The sequence below is a fragment of the Diceros bicornis genome, chromosome 22, assembly GCF_020826845.1.
Source record: "Diceros bicornis minor isolate mBicDic1 chromosome 22, mDicBic1.mat.cur, whole genome shotgun sequence".
Classification (NCBI taxonomy): Eukaryota; Metazoa; Chordata; class Mammalia; order Perissodactyla; family Rhinocerotidae; genus Diceros; species Diceros bicornis.
Genome location: NC_080761.1, coordinates 20,665,388 through 20,678,944, shown reverse-complemented (window position 1 = coordinate 20,678,944; position 13,557 = coordinate 20,665,388). Strand labels below are relative to the sequence as shown.

General features: G+C 38.3%; 1 protein-coding gene across 1 annotated transcript in view; it reads right to left on the bottom strand.

Annotated features, from left to right (window-relative positions):
• Positions 1-13,108, bottom strand: part of ALDH1A1 (aldehyde dehydrogenase 1 family member A1) — a 55,543-nt gene extending 42,435 nt beyond the window's left edge. Inside the window, exon 1 of the mRNA XM_058565301.1 lies at positions 13,015-13,108. Within this exon, the coding sequence (XP_058421284.1) occupies positions 13,015-13,077 (63 nt within the window). The 5' untranslated portion in view covers positions 13,078-13,108. The remainder of the gene's footprint in view (positions 1-13,014) is intronic.
• Positions 13,109-13,557: the final 449 nt, after the last annotated feature.

Below are 13,557 nucleotides of genomic sequence, written 5' to 3'. Positions count from 1 at the left end.
TATGAGGTCATCTAAACACCAGAAAATACGGACTGGAGGAAACAATCTAGGAAAAGATACTTTTATCTGAAATAACCAGAAATTTGAGGCAAGAGTGGAGAGTTTGGTGGGCTTGATCTTTATGAATCATTATCCCTATTTTCCACTTTAGATTCTGAACATTCTCATTTTGGGCTCCTGGAGATTTGGTATCATAAGTAACTATTTTCTGATCCTTTATTTTACTTTTTTAAAGGTAGCTTGAGGGAGAATTTTAAAAGAAGTTTGCTTAGAAAAAATTGGCTAGTGATATTTTTTCATTAACTTTTTAAAGGCATAAGAGTTTCATTCTTCTTTGTAAAAGATTACTTAATTTATTTGTCCACAGATGGAATCGAGTACTGGATTTCCTAGTGAGAAGAGACATGCATCTAAAGAAACTGAGGGGTCTAGAAAATATGGAATTTTGCTCTGTGTACACAATAGAAGAAGAGAAATGTTAAAGAGTGTTAGTAAGTCATTAAAAAGTCTGAGTTTCAACTCTTGCAGTCCTGAATTTGCATTTCATTATGGAGCTGAATAGATCTTTGCTATTTCATTCACCTTTCACTAGAGTAAAAATATTTGATGAAGCCAAATTAAGAAGTGTTCCTTTTGTGATGAATAAAGTTATGTTTTGTGTCTGTGAAAAGCTAGAATTTCTTCTCTCTCCTCATTCCATTATTTCCTGTTAATTCTTCTTTTTCTTATTATTGAAATACAAAAATAGTCGTAAGTATAATATTAAATGTTACATATTGCAACTTTCTGTTAGATTTAGTATTACAACATGAACTAGTTTATTAAATTTTGATTCGCAGGTAGTTGACACATGTAGTTTTCAATGAAGGATGACATATGCACTAGATTTATAACATATATCTTAATTCAGATACCTCCCCTTACTTGATATTTACAGATAAGTTATTAATAGTGAAACCTTGAGGGCAAACGTATTGAAGCACTATCCCCAAGGTTTAAATCTATTGCTATACTAAATACAAATTACCTAGCTATTAAAAATTCCCTTAGTGAGGGTGACAGCTATCAAGATTATACACTGCTAGTTTAATTACTTTTATTGTGTATATTTGAAATAAAAGCAGTCTTTTAAATTAACCTATGAGTTTTCACTAACTTAGCTATTCTTTGGGCAGTGTCCACAATACAGCTTAAAATTCTATCAAATTAATAGAATGTATACTACCATGTATCTCTAAATGCTCAAGTATAATTAATTCTACATTCTGTGATTTATAAGATTATTTAGACAGATGGCTTGTTTTCAAAAATAGTCTCCTGGTCTCCTATATCTCTATTGTAAAATTTGTCACTTTTTAAAAAAGTCGTTTTTAAACATCTGCCTTCCCTCCTAAGGGATAAAGTCAAGGACCGTGTTTGTCTGCTTTCCTGGTTTATCGTCAGCATTCAACACAATCCCAGTCCTCAAGTGATTTTAACCTCAGTAAAGAATTCTGAAAAACTTAAAATTGAATCAAAGAACGTATAATCCAGTAGCTACACATGGGTAAGACTATAATGTTCTGCACATGGGTACACTATGATATTTGTGATTTGCTAAAAAACAAAGGGAAGGATAAGCCTCCTTATTTGCCTGTTCAAGCCAATACAATTAATTATTCACGTGACAAAATAGCATCAACCTATGTACTCAGGGGAGTTCAGAACTGTAGCGCTAGCCTGGAACTGACAAGAAAAAGATGTGAGCACGAAGTTAAGGGGGCAGGATGCAAAGCAGTTCAGATGAAGAGACTAGACGTCCAAAGACACATATATGGGGGTAGGAGACAGACGTTTCAAGAAAATCCTTGTTTCTCTGATAGGGTAATAGAACACAGATGAAGACCATAAAATTCTATTACCCTTCATGAAAAAAACGTTGGCATCTTAGTTCAACTCAAAGAAGATAAATTCAGATTAAAATACTAACTTGCCCAACGTCCCTTACCGTTAATCAGCAATGTAGCTGTCAGAAACACATTTTATAGAGTCCTGTAATTACTCTTACAGAGTACTTCCTTTTATGCGGCTCTGGCCCTTACCTCTCTGTATTTTTCTTCCCAAGGGATGGCTGGGAAACACCTTAATCAACGTGTTCCAAATTCAGCTCACTGTCATCTCTAGCTTTATGCTGCTCTTACCTCAAACTAAAGTTCTAAGGCTTGCTCCTGCACGTTCTCTCTCCCTTTCTCTTTCCCTTTCTCTCTCTCTCTCCCTTTCTCTCTCTCTCCCTTTCTCTTTCTCTCTCTCTCTCACAAACACATACACACACACACACACACACTTTCCCTCTCCTATTAATGACACACACAATCCCGACTCATCCTTTTGAATCACTTTGTTCTACACTATCATAAAAACCCTCACCCTGTTCCTCCTGCCTCCCACTTCTGCCTAATCGAAATTCAATATTCACCCTTTTATCATAATCTTCCTCAGTCAACCCACTTCAGATTTTGTCCCTTCCTCAGAACGCTTAGGTGGTTCTCCATTGTCAAACTCCTTAGCATGTCATTAAAGCGGCTTAAGATCCGGCCCTAATGTGTGTTTCCAACTTTTTATTCTATTATTCCCTCAGATTACCCTTTGTTTCAGCCCCTTTCTACTGTCTCAAGCACCATGCCCTTCTTTGCTCCACACTTATATTCACGCTGTTCGCTTCAGACTGGAGTTTCACTGTTTTCTTCTACTCATACTTCAAACTTTCACTTAAAATCTCATCTGCTGGGGCCAGCCAGGTGGCACAGCGGTTAGGTGCACGTGTTCCGCCGCTGCCGCGGCCTGTGGTTCGCAGGTTCAGATCCCGGGTGCACACCGAGGCACCGCTTGTCAAGCCATGCTGTGGCTGTGTCCCATATAAAATGGAGGAAGATGGGCACGGATGTTAGCCCAGGGCCAATCTTCCTCAGCAAAAAGAGGAGGATTGGCATTGGATGTTAGTTCAGGGCTGATCCTCCTCAGAAAAAAAAAAAGTCATCTGCTCATGAAGATTTCACTTGTTGGTCTAATTGGATTTAACCTCCTTTTTTCTCTTTTTTAACATAGCATTTTACTACTATTAAATTACTTATGTTCTGCTTTGTATTAAAGTTAGAAATCAACGTATCAGCTCACCGAATTCCAAACAGAAAACTGAAGACATCACAGCCCTTAGCCCTAGATTCGTTAGCCAGCCTTGCAAAACAAGCCTCAGATTCACTTACAAATTTCTAATTCTCCCTTTTCTCTGCCTTAAAGATAGTATTACCTCCTCAGACTTTATATCTCTAAACTAGGAGAGCACTCTGCCAGAGATATACCCAGAATTCCACCCTTCCACTGTAAAATTTCAACCCAAATCTAATAAAAACAAGATATAGTACATATTACATTTTGTTAGGCCTATGGTGAAACTTCCCAACTCCTACCTAAGTCCTCTTACCTTTAGGTCTGTGATAATTTGTGGTTTCAACTTCTCAATAATATACTTTGAATATATTATAGCTTATTTTAGTCTCTTTATATAATCTGTTTTGGTGAAAGAACCATTACAATACGTATGTACCATCTGGTTTCATTATCAGACTCTTGCATCTAAGCTGCACATAAAACTCCCTCTTCAGATTAAAGTCAGTGAATATTTTGTAAAGGAGCATTAACCTAAAGTAGGAACACAAGTTTATCTCGCAGCCTTCAGGCAACAGAAGAGATCAGTTGTAGATGGTCCTAAACCACCAGCAATGGCACTGCATTGTTCACGTTTAACCTATAATATAGGAGAACACTGTGAACCCAACTTTTGTTTGAATTTGTGCTTACATTTTCATAATCCCAAATGGTTATGTTTCTTTTATCAGAAAACGTGTCCATCAAATAACGAGTAAATATACCTGAGACATCTGGAAGGTTCTGTGGGAAAATATGAGATGAGTGAGTCACGACCCCTGCTCTCAAGTTGCTTATCATCTAAGAAGAGAGTGTATTTATAGCAATATCAGCCAGTAAAGAACTGAAGCTTGTATTGCAAAATGACCAAAGCAGTGCTTTAGTCAATAAATGGCAGAACAGAACTCATGGAAGAGAGGAATGTGGGCTGGAAGAATGCTTCCTCGAAGGATAGGATTGGATTGGGGGGAAAAAGGAAAACAACACGCAAAACAACTGTTGGGATATTTGTAACACAGTAAAGAGGTCAGCCCCAAAAGAGAGTTCCAGTGGAAACAAGATTCTTTCCGATAATGAAAATGAAGCCAATTTGTGGTGCATCTTGATCCCCAGAGTGAGAAGCTTGGGCTGTATTCTGAATATAACAAGGGAGTGAGAGGATCAAATGGATATTTTTAGGAATATTGATTTTAACGTACCCAAAATGGACTTAAAAAGCAGAGCATCCAAAGTCCGGGGGATTAGCCTGGAGACTATTTTAACATCCCAGGCATGAGGTCATAAGGCTTTGGAGTAGAGTGACGTAGCAGTACAGTCTGAAAATCATGAATTAATACATTCTCCCTTAAACAGAGCCCTTCCAGCATAAAAACAGAACTCAGGACAGATGATGAGATGATCGAGATTGCTGTAAAGGCCAAGATCGCACCACGCTTTTCTTCTCGTTAGCTATGAGGAGTTTATTGGTAGGAACTACCTTAATGATCTTTTCTTCTGTTTTAATTTCATTGGCTTTACATTTGACATGGCCTTTAGCTAATTGTGTGGCCAAATGTTTTTGAACAATCATCCTTTCTGTAGTTATACAAAATGGTTATACAGAGAAGTATAGGCTAGTGAATGTTTACTATAGTAATTATAAAACTTATTTTAGGCCTGTTGAAATGATGTATCATGGTGACAACCTCATTAAACTTTAGCAAGTTTAGGGGAAAAGAGATTATGTCCTAAAAGTGAAAAAAAAAAAAAAATTCTTGGCTTCTATTTAACTATTATATTGAGTATATTCTAATTATGAATTTTGGACTCAGGACACCTTTGAATAATATATTTGTACTGTAGACCTCAACTTAAAGTTCACAATATTGATTGAAAATTATAGATGCCTATGCATATCCTTGGACTTCAAGTGCTTCTTATATGGGGAAACAATCAATGGAAATGTTGAGGCAACTTAAAAATCGATTTTTACTCTTTAAGTTTTAGATAACGTTGGATTTTAAGGGATGCATCATATGACCTTTGATAAAAGAAAAAAAAAGTGGCCATTTCCTGAATGTGGTTTAGTGTCCAAGAATAAGTCACAATTTGGTGTGTGGAGGTGAAGCCTTTCCAGAGCAAAAGTCTAATGTGCTTGTTATAAAGCCACAATTCTAAATAAATAAACACTTTCCTCAAAATATTTCTGGCTTGGATCAAGCTGGATTTGACTAATAGGTAAAATAAAACCTATTAGCCTTATCAGTTGATAGATCTTGGAACCTGTTGGCCTCCAGGGGAGAGCTCCTGACTCCCTCCAACAGACACTCAGGGTGCCCTAAATTCACACTATCTCCGCAGAGCTGCAACCAGGCCGGTGGCTCTAGGTCCTGTAAGGGAAGCCAGTGCTTTCTCGGTGGCAGAGAGATTTTAACAGATCGCATTTTCAATGCACAAAGGATTTCTTTTAAGATATGCCAAGGGTGAGGAAGGGTGATGAAAGTCTCCATTTTATGTCACCGTGTGAATTTCCAAACCCAAACCCGAGAGCCTGGGTGAGACCATGTGGAGTGATGCGAGTTGTTGTTAATGTCTAGGAAGTGATAGGCGTTGTAAAGGTGTAAACCTTTTCTCAGCGTTAGGAACGTGAAAAGTACCGAAGACCATGGAGGCGGAGGTGGGGGGAAAGAATGAGACGGGGGATGAATAATCAAAGACTGAACCAAAGTCAGGTGGGAGTGTTAAACATTGAAAAGAATCAAAGCTGGATCTCTGGCAACTACTTTCAACCCAAACTCTGAGGCAGCAAAGCGAAACATTGAGACTCAGAGTAAAAAAAGTCTAAAAGGAAATTAGGAAGGAAATAACAGATGGGAGGGAAATATTTAACTGCAGTCAAAAGAATGAAAACAAAATGAGAGACCGACCAAAACAAACGTAGGAGAAATAAAATTTTCCTTTCGTTTCTGTTTTGTATTATAGTCTGACTTCAGGAACATAAGCGAATATTCTTTTTTCTTGGTTTTTGAAAATCCCCTTCAGCCTTTTCAGCTCGGTCAGGAAAAAAAGAGAAGATGCTAAAGCATTTCTGTTTTGAGCCACACCTTCACTGTGTCCCACAAGGTGACAAAAATACCTGTCAACAAGTTCTGTGCATCACATATACCCTGTCTCTAAGGTACCTTACCCTTACTCAGAGGTAAGATGTGGAAGCACTGCAAATTTCTGTACATATGTGATACTGAACAATATCAAGACCCAACAATACAATTGCTTGCATGTAAGCCCTCTGCCTTCTAAAGAAAGTGCCAAATGTAGAGCATAATTCAATTGTTTGTTATTTGTATTCTTTTGACGTCTAAAAAAGTATTGGGCGAGCAGCGAAAAGAGTCAGATAAGGGACCTAGGGAGGGAGAGGTGGCTGTTTAGGAAGTTTTAAGATTTGTGATATTTATGCAGATTCCCAGCAGACAAATTTCCATTAACAATTTCTACATTCCAATAAAGGCATCAGGTAGAGACATTATAATATTAGAAAACCAAATATTTAGCAATACTTTACATCCCTTGTGATCAATGCCTCTGTTTGTGGGAGCTTTTGATACACACACACACACACACACACACACACACACTCAAATATATCAGTGTGATGAAACCCAGGTTTCTGCAAATATTTATTTCTCTAATTTGTTTATTAGTAGTGGATTTTAAATAAATATTTAATTATGAAGCAATTATTGCTTACATTCTTTTGAACTTGGCTCTGTCTATGATGCCACTGACATCTGGTAAATGTGTAATGTATCCGGCCACAATTATAATAGCATCCTGAAAACGCAACCCACTCCCAGTCAGATCATTGCTATTTGGAGACAAGTGTATCGCCATTTTATCAATGCCTGTATTCCCATCAGATTTCTTTTATGCTGCTCTGTATTGTATCATCCCATAGATTACCCATGCCACTTCAGAGGCATTTCCTTAACGTTGTGTTGCTCTTCAAATAAGTTGTTTCTCATACTCTTTAAGAGTTTTTCTCATCTAGGCCCCTCACTCTGGCAAGTAGTTAATGATAAATTCATTAGGTGAAGTCCAGTTTAAAGAAATCATGTGAACACTTGTAGTACTGAGTCCTTATGAAGAGGGGGTATAACCCTCTCTAAGGGTATGTGCTATTTACTTTAGGATTTTTCTGAGTAGATGTCTTGAATCAGGCAGGTGTCAGAGAACAAAACAATTTGCCAAGACAGCAGTCCTTAGAGATGAGCTAAAATATTACATTCGTAATGAATGGTTATCTCCCAGGAGCAAAATTAATGGTTGGTTGCATCACTGGTCTGTGGCCATGATCTGGTTCCCGTTGGACTTAGGCACTATCTGGAAAGGAAGGTAAGTGGTACTGACCTGGCTGAGTGTGAATGAGTTTCTGGGAGGAAAAGGAAGTCAGGTTCCTAAGTAACTAGATGGTGGTTCCTATAGATAGTTGTAAGGTTGACCCAAAACTTTTAGACCATTGCTACTGGTGAACAGACCATGCTTTGAGTAGTATCAGCAAAGACTGGAAGTCCTTTGAAATGCAGAATCTCATACCTCACCTCAGACCTACAGAATCAGATTCTGCATTTCAGCAAGATACCTAAGTGATTCATTTGTACATTCAAATTCTAGAAGTCCTATTCTAGAATATCTTCTCTCTATTGGTCCACCTGCTAGGGATCTAGTGCCCAAATCATCCCTCTTCTTTCATCATCCACGTTTCCATTCTCTTAGTCAGAGTAAGGAAGGAAGGATACAAATTAATAGGCGTGAAAGCACTTGTTAGAGACAACCCAGTGAGATTTGAGTACTACTGTTTTTAGTGTTTAGGGGAAAAAAACAGAACTGCGGAAAAGTATCAGATCTGACACGAGAAGATTCAGAATCCAGTTCGTTCTGTCTTTGCCTTTTAAGAGCTGTGTGACCTTGAGCAAATCACTTAAGCTCTCTGAGCTCAGATTCCTCAATTTTAAAATGGGACGCTGGTAGCATCTTCCCTAGCTCCTTCCCAGTGGTTAATTATGAACCTCGAATGAGATTAATAGACAAAAGCAGTTTTGAACTATGATAAGCAATGCAAATATTCGTCCCTCTTATATTGGAAACTGAATAATTTTAGAATTTAGGAGTCATCTTGGGAAGGAGAGGGTTAAAGAGAGCCTAGCTCAAGTAGCTAATAAGTGCTGGGCACTTTCCACAAATTACCTCGCTTAGTTCTCACAGCCACTATCTAAGGTAGTCATTATTATTCCCAATTTACAGACAGGGGAACTGAAACTCAGAAGCTTGGCCAAAGTCATGTCATTAAAGAAGCAGAAGAGCTGAAAATCGAAGCTGGGTTTATCTTGTTAAGCCACTGCACCTTGCAGCCATCCAGCTATTTGTTCGATTGCTTCCAAGCCAGAAGCAAACAAAATATCACTTCAGTCCAAAGGGAGTTACAAAGGTTTCCCCAATGAAAGCAGTGCCACAGCACAATCAACTTTGTCTTGAACATAAGTCCTGTCCTGTTTTAAACACCCCTCAGTGGTTCCCCTCCAATAAAATCCACCAGGCAATCTGGCCGCAGCCTCTGTCTCCAGGCTCATCTCATCCATTCTCTCCCTCCCTCACGTTACTTCGGCCATGTTAGCCTTTTGATAGTTCTTTGAACATACCAAGATCTTGTCTGCAGACCTCTTTGCACGTGCTGTTACCTCTGGATCATTGTTCTTTTCCCACTCTCCATGGCCACCTTATGCTCTGCATCCCTCAGGGTCACCTGAAATGTCCCTTCCTTAAAGGGACATTCCCTAACACCTTATCAAAAGTAAACTCTTCCCCTCACACTCTCCCAGCTTTCAGTCATCTTTATTTCAGCATTTATCATAATTTGTGGTTAATGTATTCACTTACTTGCTTATTTTCTTCCCCACCTCACCTCGCACATTCTCCAGGAAGATAAGTCCATGAGGCAAGAATCATTTAGCCTTCTTACATCATACGACCTAGCACAGAGTAGTCGTTTAATGACTTGTTAAAAAAAGGGAAGGAAACATCGGAGAAATGAGTGACGAGGATGGGGTATTTGGAAATGCATGTGGCCTGAATTTGTTTGTTGTGAGAATTTACAAGGAGATGATGGTTCCTAGCACATAGTATTCAATGATTCATAACTCTTCTCTATCAAAAATATATCTTTAACCCAGATGGGTTAAGCAATAATACCAGAAACTTAGGAAAGTAATCTACTCCAACCAAAATTTATTCCATAGGAACTGAAGAAATGTAGTTCATATAGAAATTGCACCCTTATGTCAAAGTCCTCTGCATCACAGCCTCTCCCAGCCAAAACCCCAACTTTTCAATCAAAGCAGGAAGTCTGTTTGCTTCCCACCTTCCTCATGGTTCTCCTCTTTTTCTACGTTGGCGACCAACTTCCTCCTGTTGGCCTGGGAACAGCTGAGCAGGAGCTGGAAAGTATCATGGTCATGTCCCCTCCAGTAATCAGGAATGGACAAATGAAAGTCAGAATAAAGGACAAGAACAGGATTCCAGCAACTCGGTGTCCCAAAGCAGTGATATTGATCTTAGACAAGTCCCTTGTTGGTGTGAGGGCTCAGACTTTCAGCATTCGAAGTTGACTAGCTGTGTAACTGAAAGCAAGTAACTTAGCCCCTCTGTCCCTCAGACTCTTCATCTATGAAGCAGGAATAGTAGCCTCGTCATAGGGCTACTGTGAGGTGTAAATCAAATCACCATAAAGAACTTACACAGTCATTGGCACAGAGTAAACACAATGAACTTTAGCTATAAGTATTTCCCGTGTGTGTTTGCCTGTTGTACGTGTGCGTGTGAAATGTCATTAGCTGATGAAGATCTTTTCCAGCATGAACATTATTGTTCAATGAGTTAAGTTTAGGAGTCAAGTTAAACATGGGGGTTTGAATCCTGTCTGAGAAAGCTTGTCTTCTTGAATTTCCTATTTCTTCTCTTTTTTTGTAAGGTTAAAAATAATGTTGTGAAGGGACAATGGAAAACAAAGTTACCAAATCCCATAAGAGAAAGTTCTTGAACCCTGAACCCATGGATAAACTCTTGGAGCTTCGTTCCAATGCAATCCTCATCAGGTGGGGCATGACTGTGCAAGAAAGAGTGACAGAAAAACTAGGAGAAAAGAATGAGATGAGAGGAACAATTGTGGGAACCAGGTTTAGGAAAGGTTGAATAGAAGAAGATTCTGGAAAACTGGAAAGAATTCAGAAAAATAAATAGGACTGGGATAGCTAATATTAATCAATCACTTCCTTGTGCCAGGCACTATTTCAAGTGCTTTATGTGCAATAAGCTCATTTGATGCTCTCATCTCCCTTGGGAAATTGGTACCTTTATTCTTCCCATTTCACACATAAGAAAACCAAGGGAGAGAGAGGTAATGTAGTTTGCCCAATGATCACATAACTTTCCAAGCGCTTCATGTGAAGGCTCAATAAAACAGATAAATTGGCAGATGTAGGATTCATTTAGAATTGGAAAGGGGAAAAACGAGGATAGAGATGGAATCCGAGTTGATGTGGCTTTATAACGGTGCTATTGAGGTTTTAAATTCTAAAAACTTTCTTAAACTCTGATCTCTGTTTTATCCATCCCAACAAAAAAATCATCAGCCTGTACCAGAGAGTAAGTCATAAAAGATATGCATCAATGACTTCTTTTGTTTGAGTGAGAAGCAATCACAAGCTTGAAAGTATGTAGTTCTTCCATAGTTGCAATAATTTTTGTTACTCAACCTTGCTTGTCTCTTTCTTCCACCTTGCCCCAACAACCAATCTACTTCTAGTGATAATAAAGAAAAACATTAAAATAGTAAGAGAAAAAGAATACAGGAGTTTAGGGGCTGACCACAGAAGGTAATTCCTCAGACACTGTAAAATCCTCGCTTACTTGGTTTGCAACCAGGAAACTTAGTTCATCACCATCATTTTTCCAACTCCTCTTGCAAGTGCAAATCCAATACAATTTTTCAGTGGGGCACAGTAAAAAAAAAAAAAAAAAAAAATGCAAAGCCCTTTGACAAAGCTCACCCATTTAGATTTAATTACATACATAACTGGTGTCCTCCCAAGTGTGAAAATGCTGTAACCACTAAATCAGACAATAAAATGCTATCTAAGCAAAACAGATTTATAGAGATGAGTGAGCCATCAAAATTCACTGACTTGTGTTGGGTATTTTTACCCAGAGAAGTTCTTAAATGCAAGAGCAAATGTCTGCTTTTTGAACATTGCCTTCTTTTGAACAGTTCAGACAGTGATTTTCGTTAGAGAGGTATTCTTGTGCAACGACTTTGAAGTGAACAGGAGATTTCAATCTTAAAAACATCTCTCTGTGTTAAAGGACCACTAGATCTGTGTTTGTATGTTAGATTGTAAGGACCATCTCATTTGTCCAGTACTGTTTCTTACATGCTGAATTAATAACTACTAAATGAAACAATTCAGCAGAAAGAATATTTTACATTAGAGCTTCCTTGAGATACACATACAAGGGAAACTGCAAACTTCTGCAAAGCTGCATTTTTTTAGAAAGTAACATTCAGACTACCAATACCTTCCCAAGTAGTATCATAGAAAAAAAGACTTTTTGTAATAATAGTAATGTGATCATTCAATCATCGCCAGCAATTTTAATCTTTGTGAAATGCATTTTTAAGTGTGCCTGCTTTGGGTTGAAATTTCTTGTGAATGACACACTGGAATAAGAAAGTTGGGAAGACTGGCGTCTGAAGTCAGCTGAAGAACTTCCTCATTTGTTGTGCTTATGAAAATAAAAATATAACAGAATTTAGGATTTCAAAACCATCCATGGATACACGTAAGGAAACAGATAATAGTGAGGCTTTTGCTTTACCATTCACTCATAATGCTCTTGGTTTTTCATTGGTTAATTCAGAAAGTAAAATGGTTCTCCACAAGTCGGAATAGCTCCTTTTTTACCTTACTGTCTGCATCGCACCATAAAGCTAACCTTAAGTGATTGGGGTTAGACTGGTTTTGTTTGTTTCATTTTTTGTTTGACAGGAAAGCAGGCATGTAACTGAGAAACAGGTGAAGTTCAGAGACGCTCTTGAATGACTCAAGCAGGATCCATTGCCTCATTCTTAGCTGTGGATTTTTAAGTCTGGATCTGGCTCCTGTTCATGTTTCTCTAAATATTTATCAGCTAACAATTATCATGCAATGGCAACAAACGTGGCTGAAGCAATAATTAAGAATGCTGGCTTTCCCCAAATAGGATAAATAATGCAAGTCCATTCGAAGTTTTTGAAACAGGAGCTTTCATCTAATTATCAGATGTTTGTCCTTCCATTTTGACACTCATTGAACATACAGAAAAATCATGTTACTTCAGCATGCTCTGTTTCTCCCTTTTTTTTAATATATATATTTTAAATCATTTCCCAGTTGTTTGACTTTTCCAGTAAGTTTCTCTGGTTAGTATTTGCCTCTTTTATTATAGAGCTGGGTTAGGCTGAAATTACTAGAACTACTTAGTACCAGTCCCCTGAATCCTGGGCAAGAGCCGTTCATGCAGAGGAGAATTCCTTTCACTTAGAAACATTCGAAGATAGAATTTTATGAAAAGTTACCTGATATGATTAAGAATTCATTATTTGATCAAGACACTAAACCCAGACCTGCATTTTGCAAGCTTTTTATTTTTGTATTTGCAAAGGGCTCTTTACACAAGTTTCCTTAAATTGACCTTTTATACTTTAAACAAATGTAGTTTTTATAAACCTGAGGCAAAGCAGCAAATATAAATTGTACTGACCTTCGTATACTGAAACTTCACATTGGTGAGTGGGACAGGTAAGTCTGGCGTGCCTGACGACATTTCTGATTCGGCTCCGAGAACACAGGTGACAGGCTCGACGATTTGGTTCTGATAGAGCACTTGGCTTTATTTTTCCTTTTTATCTGCACGGGCTAGGGTTTATTTGCATACCGGGATATGATTGGATGAACAAACTCAGAGCAAAAAGAAAACGACACTACTTATTTGTAACACCTAGGGCAGGAAGCCCTTGACTTTAAACTTAAATCCCTAAGAAACCAGTGCTTCAGCATCGAAGCTGCATCTGGAGACGAGGCACTATTTGCAGACGAATTAATTGACAAAGCCGAAACCTGCGATAAGGCTCCGCAGCACAGCTGCTCTGGCCACTAAAGCCAGTTATTATTTTTTTGGCTTTTCATGCTTTTTATGCTACTGTGAAACTTTCCATTCTCTGACAGACTTGGAATCAGAGACTTTGAAGATTGCAAGAGTCTCAAAGAGCACTTGATCTCAGTAGAAGCTGCTGAGGGGAGGACC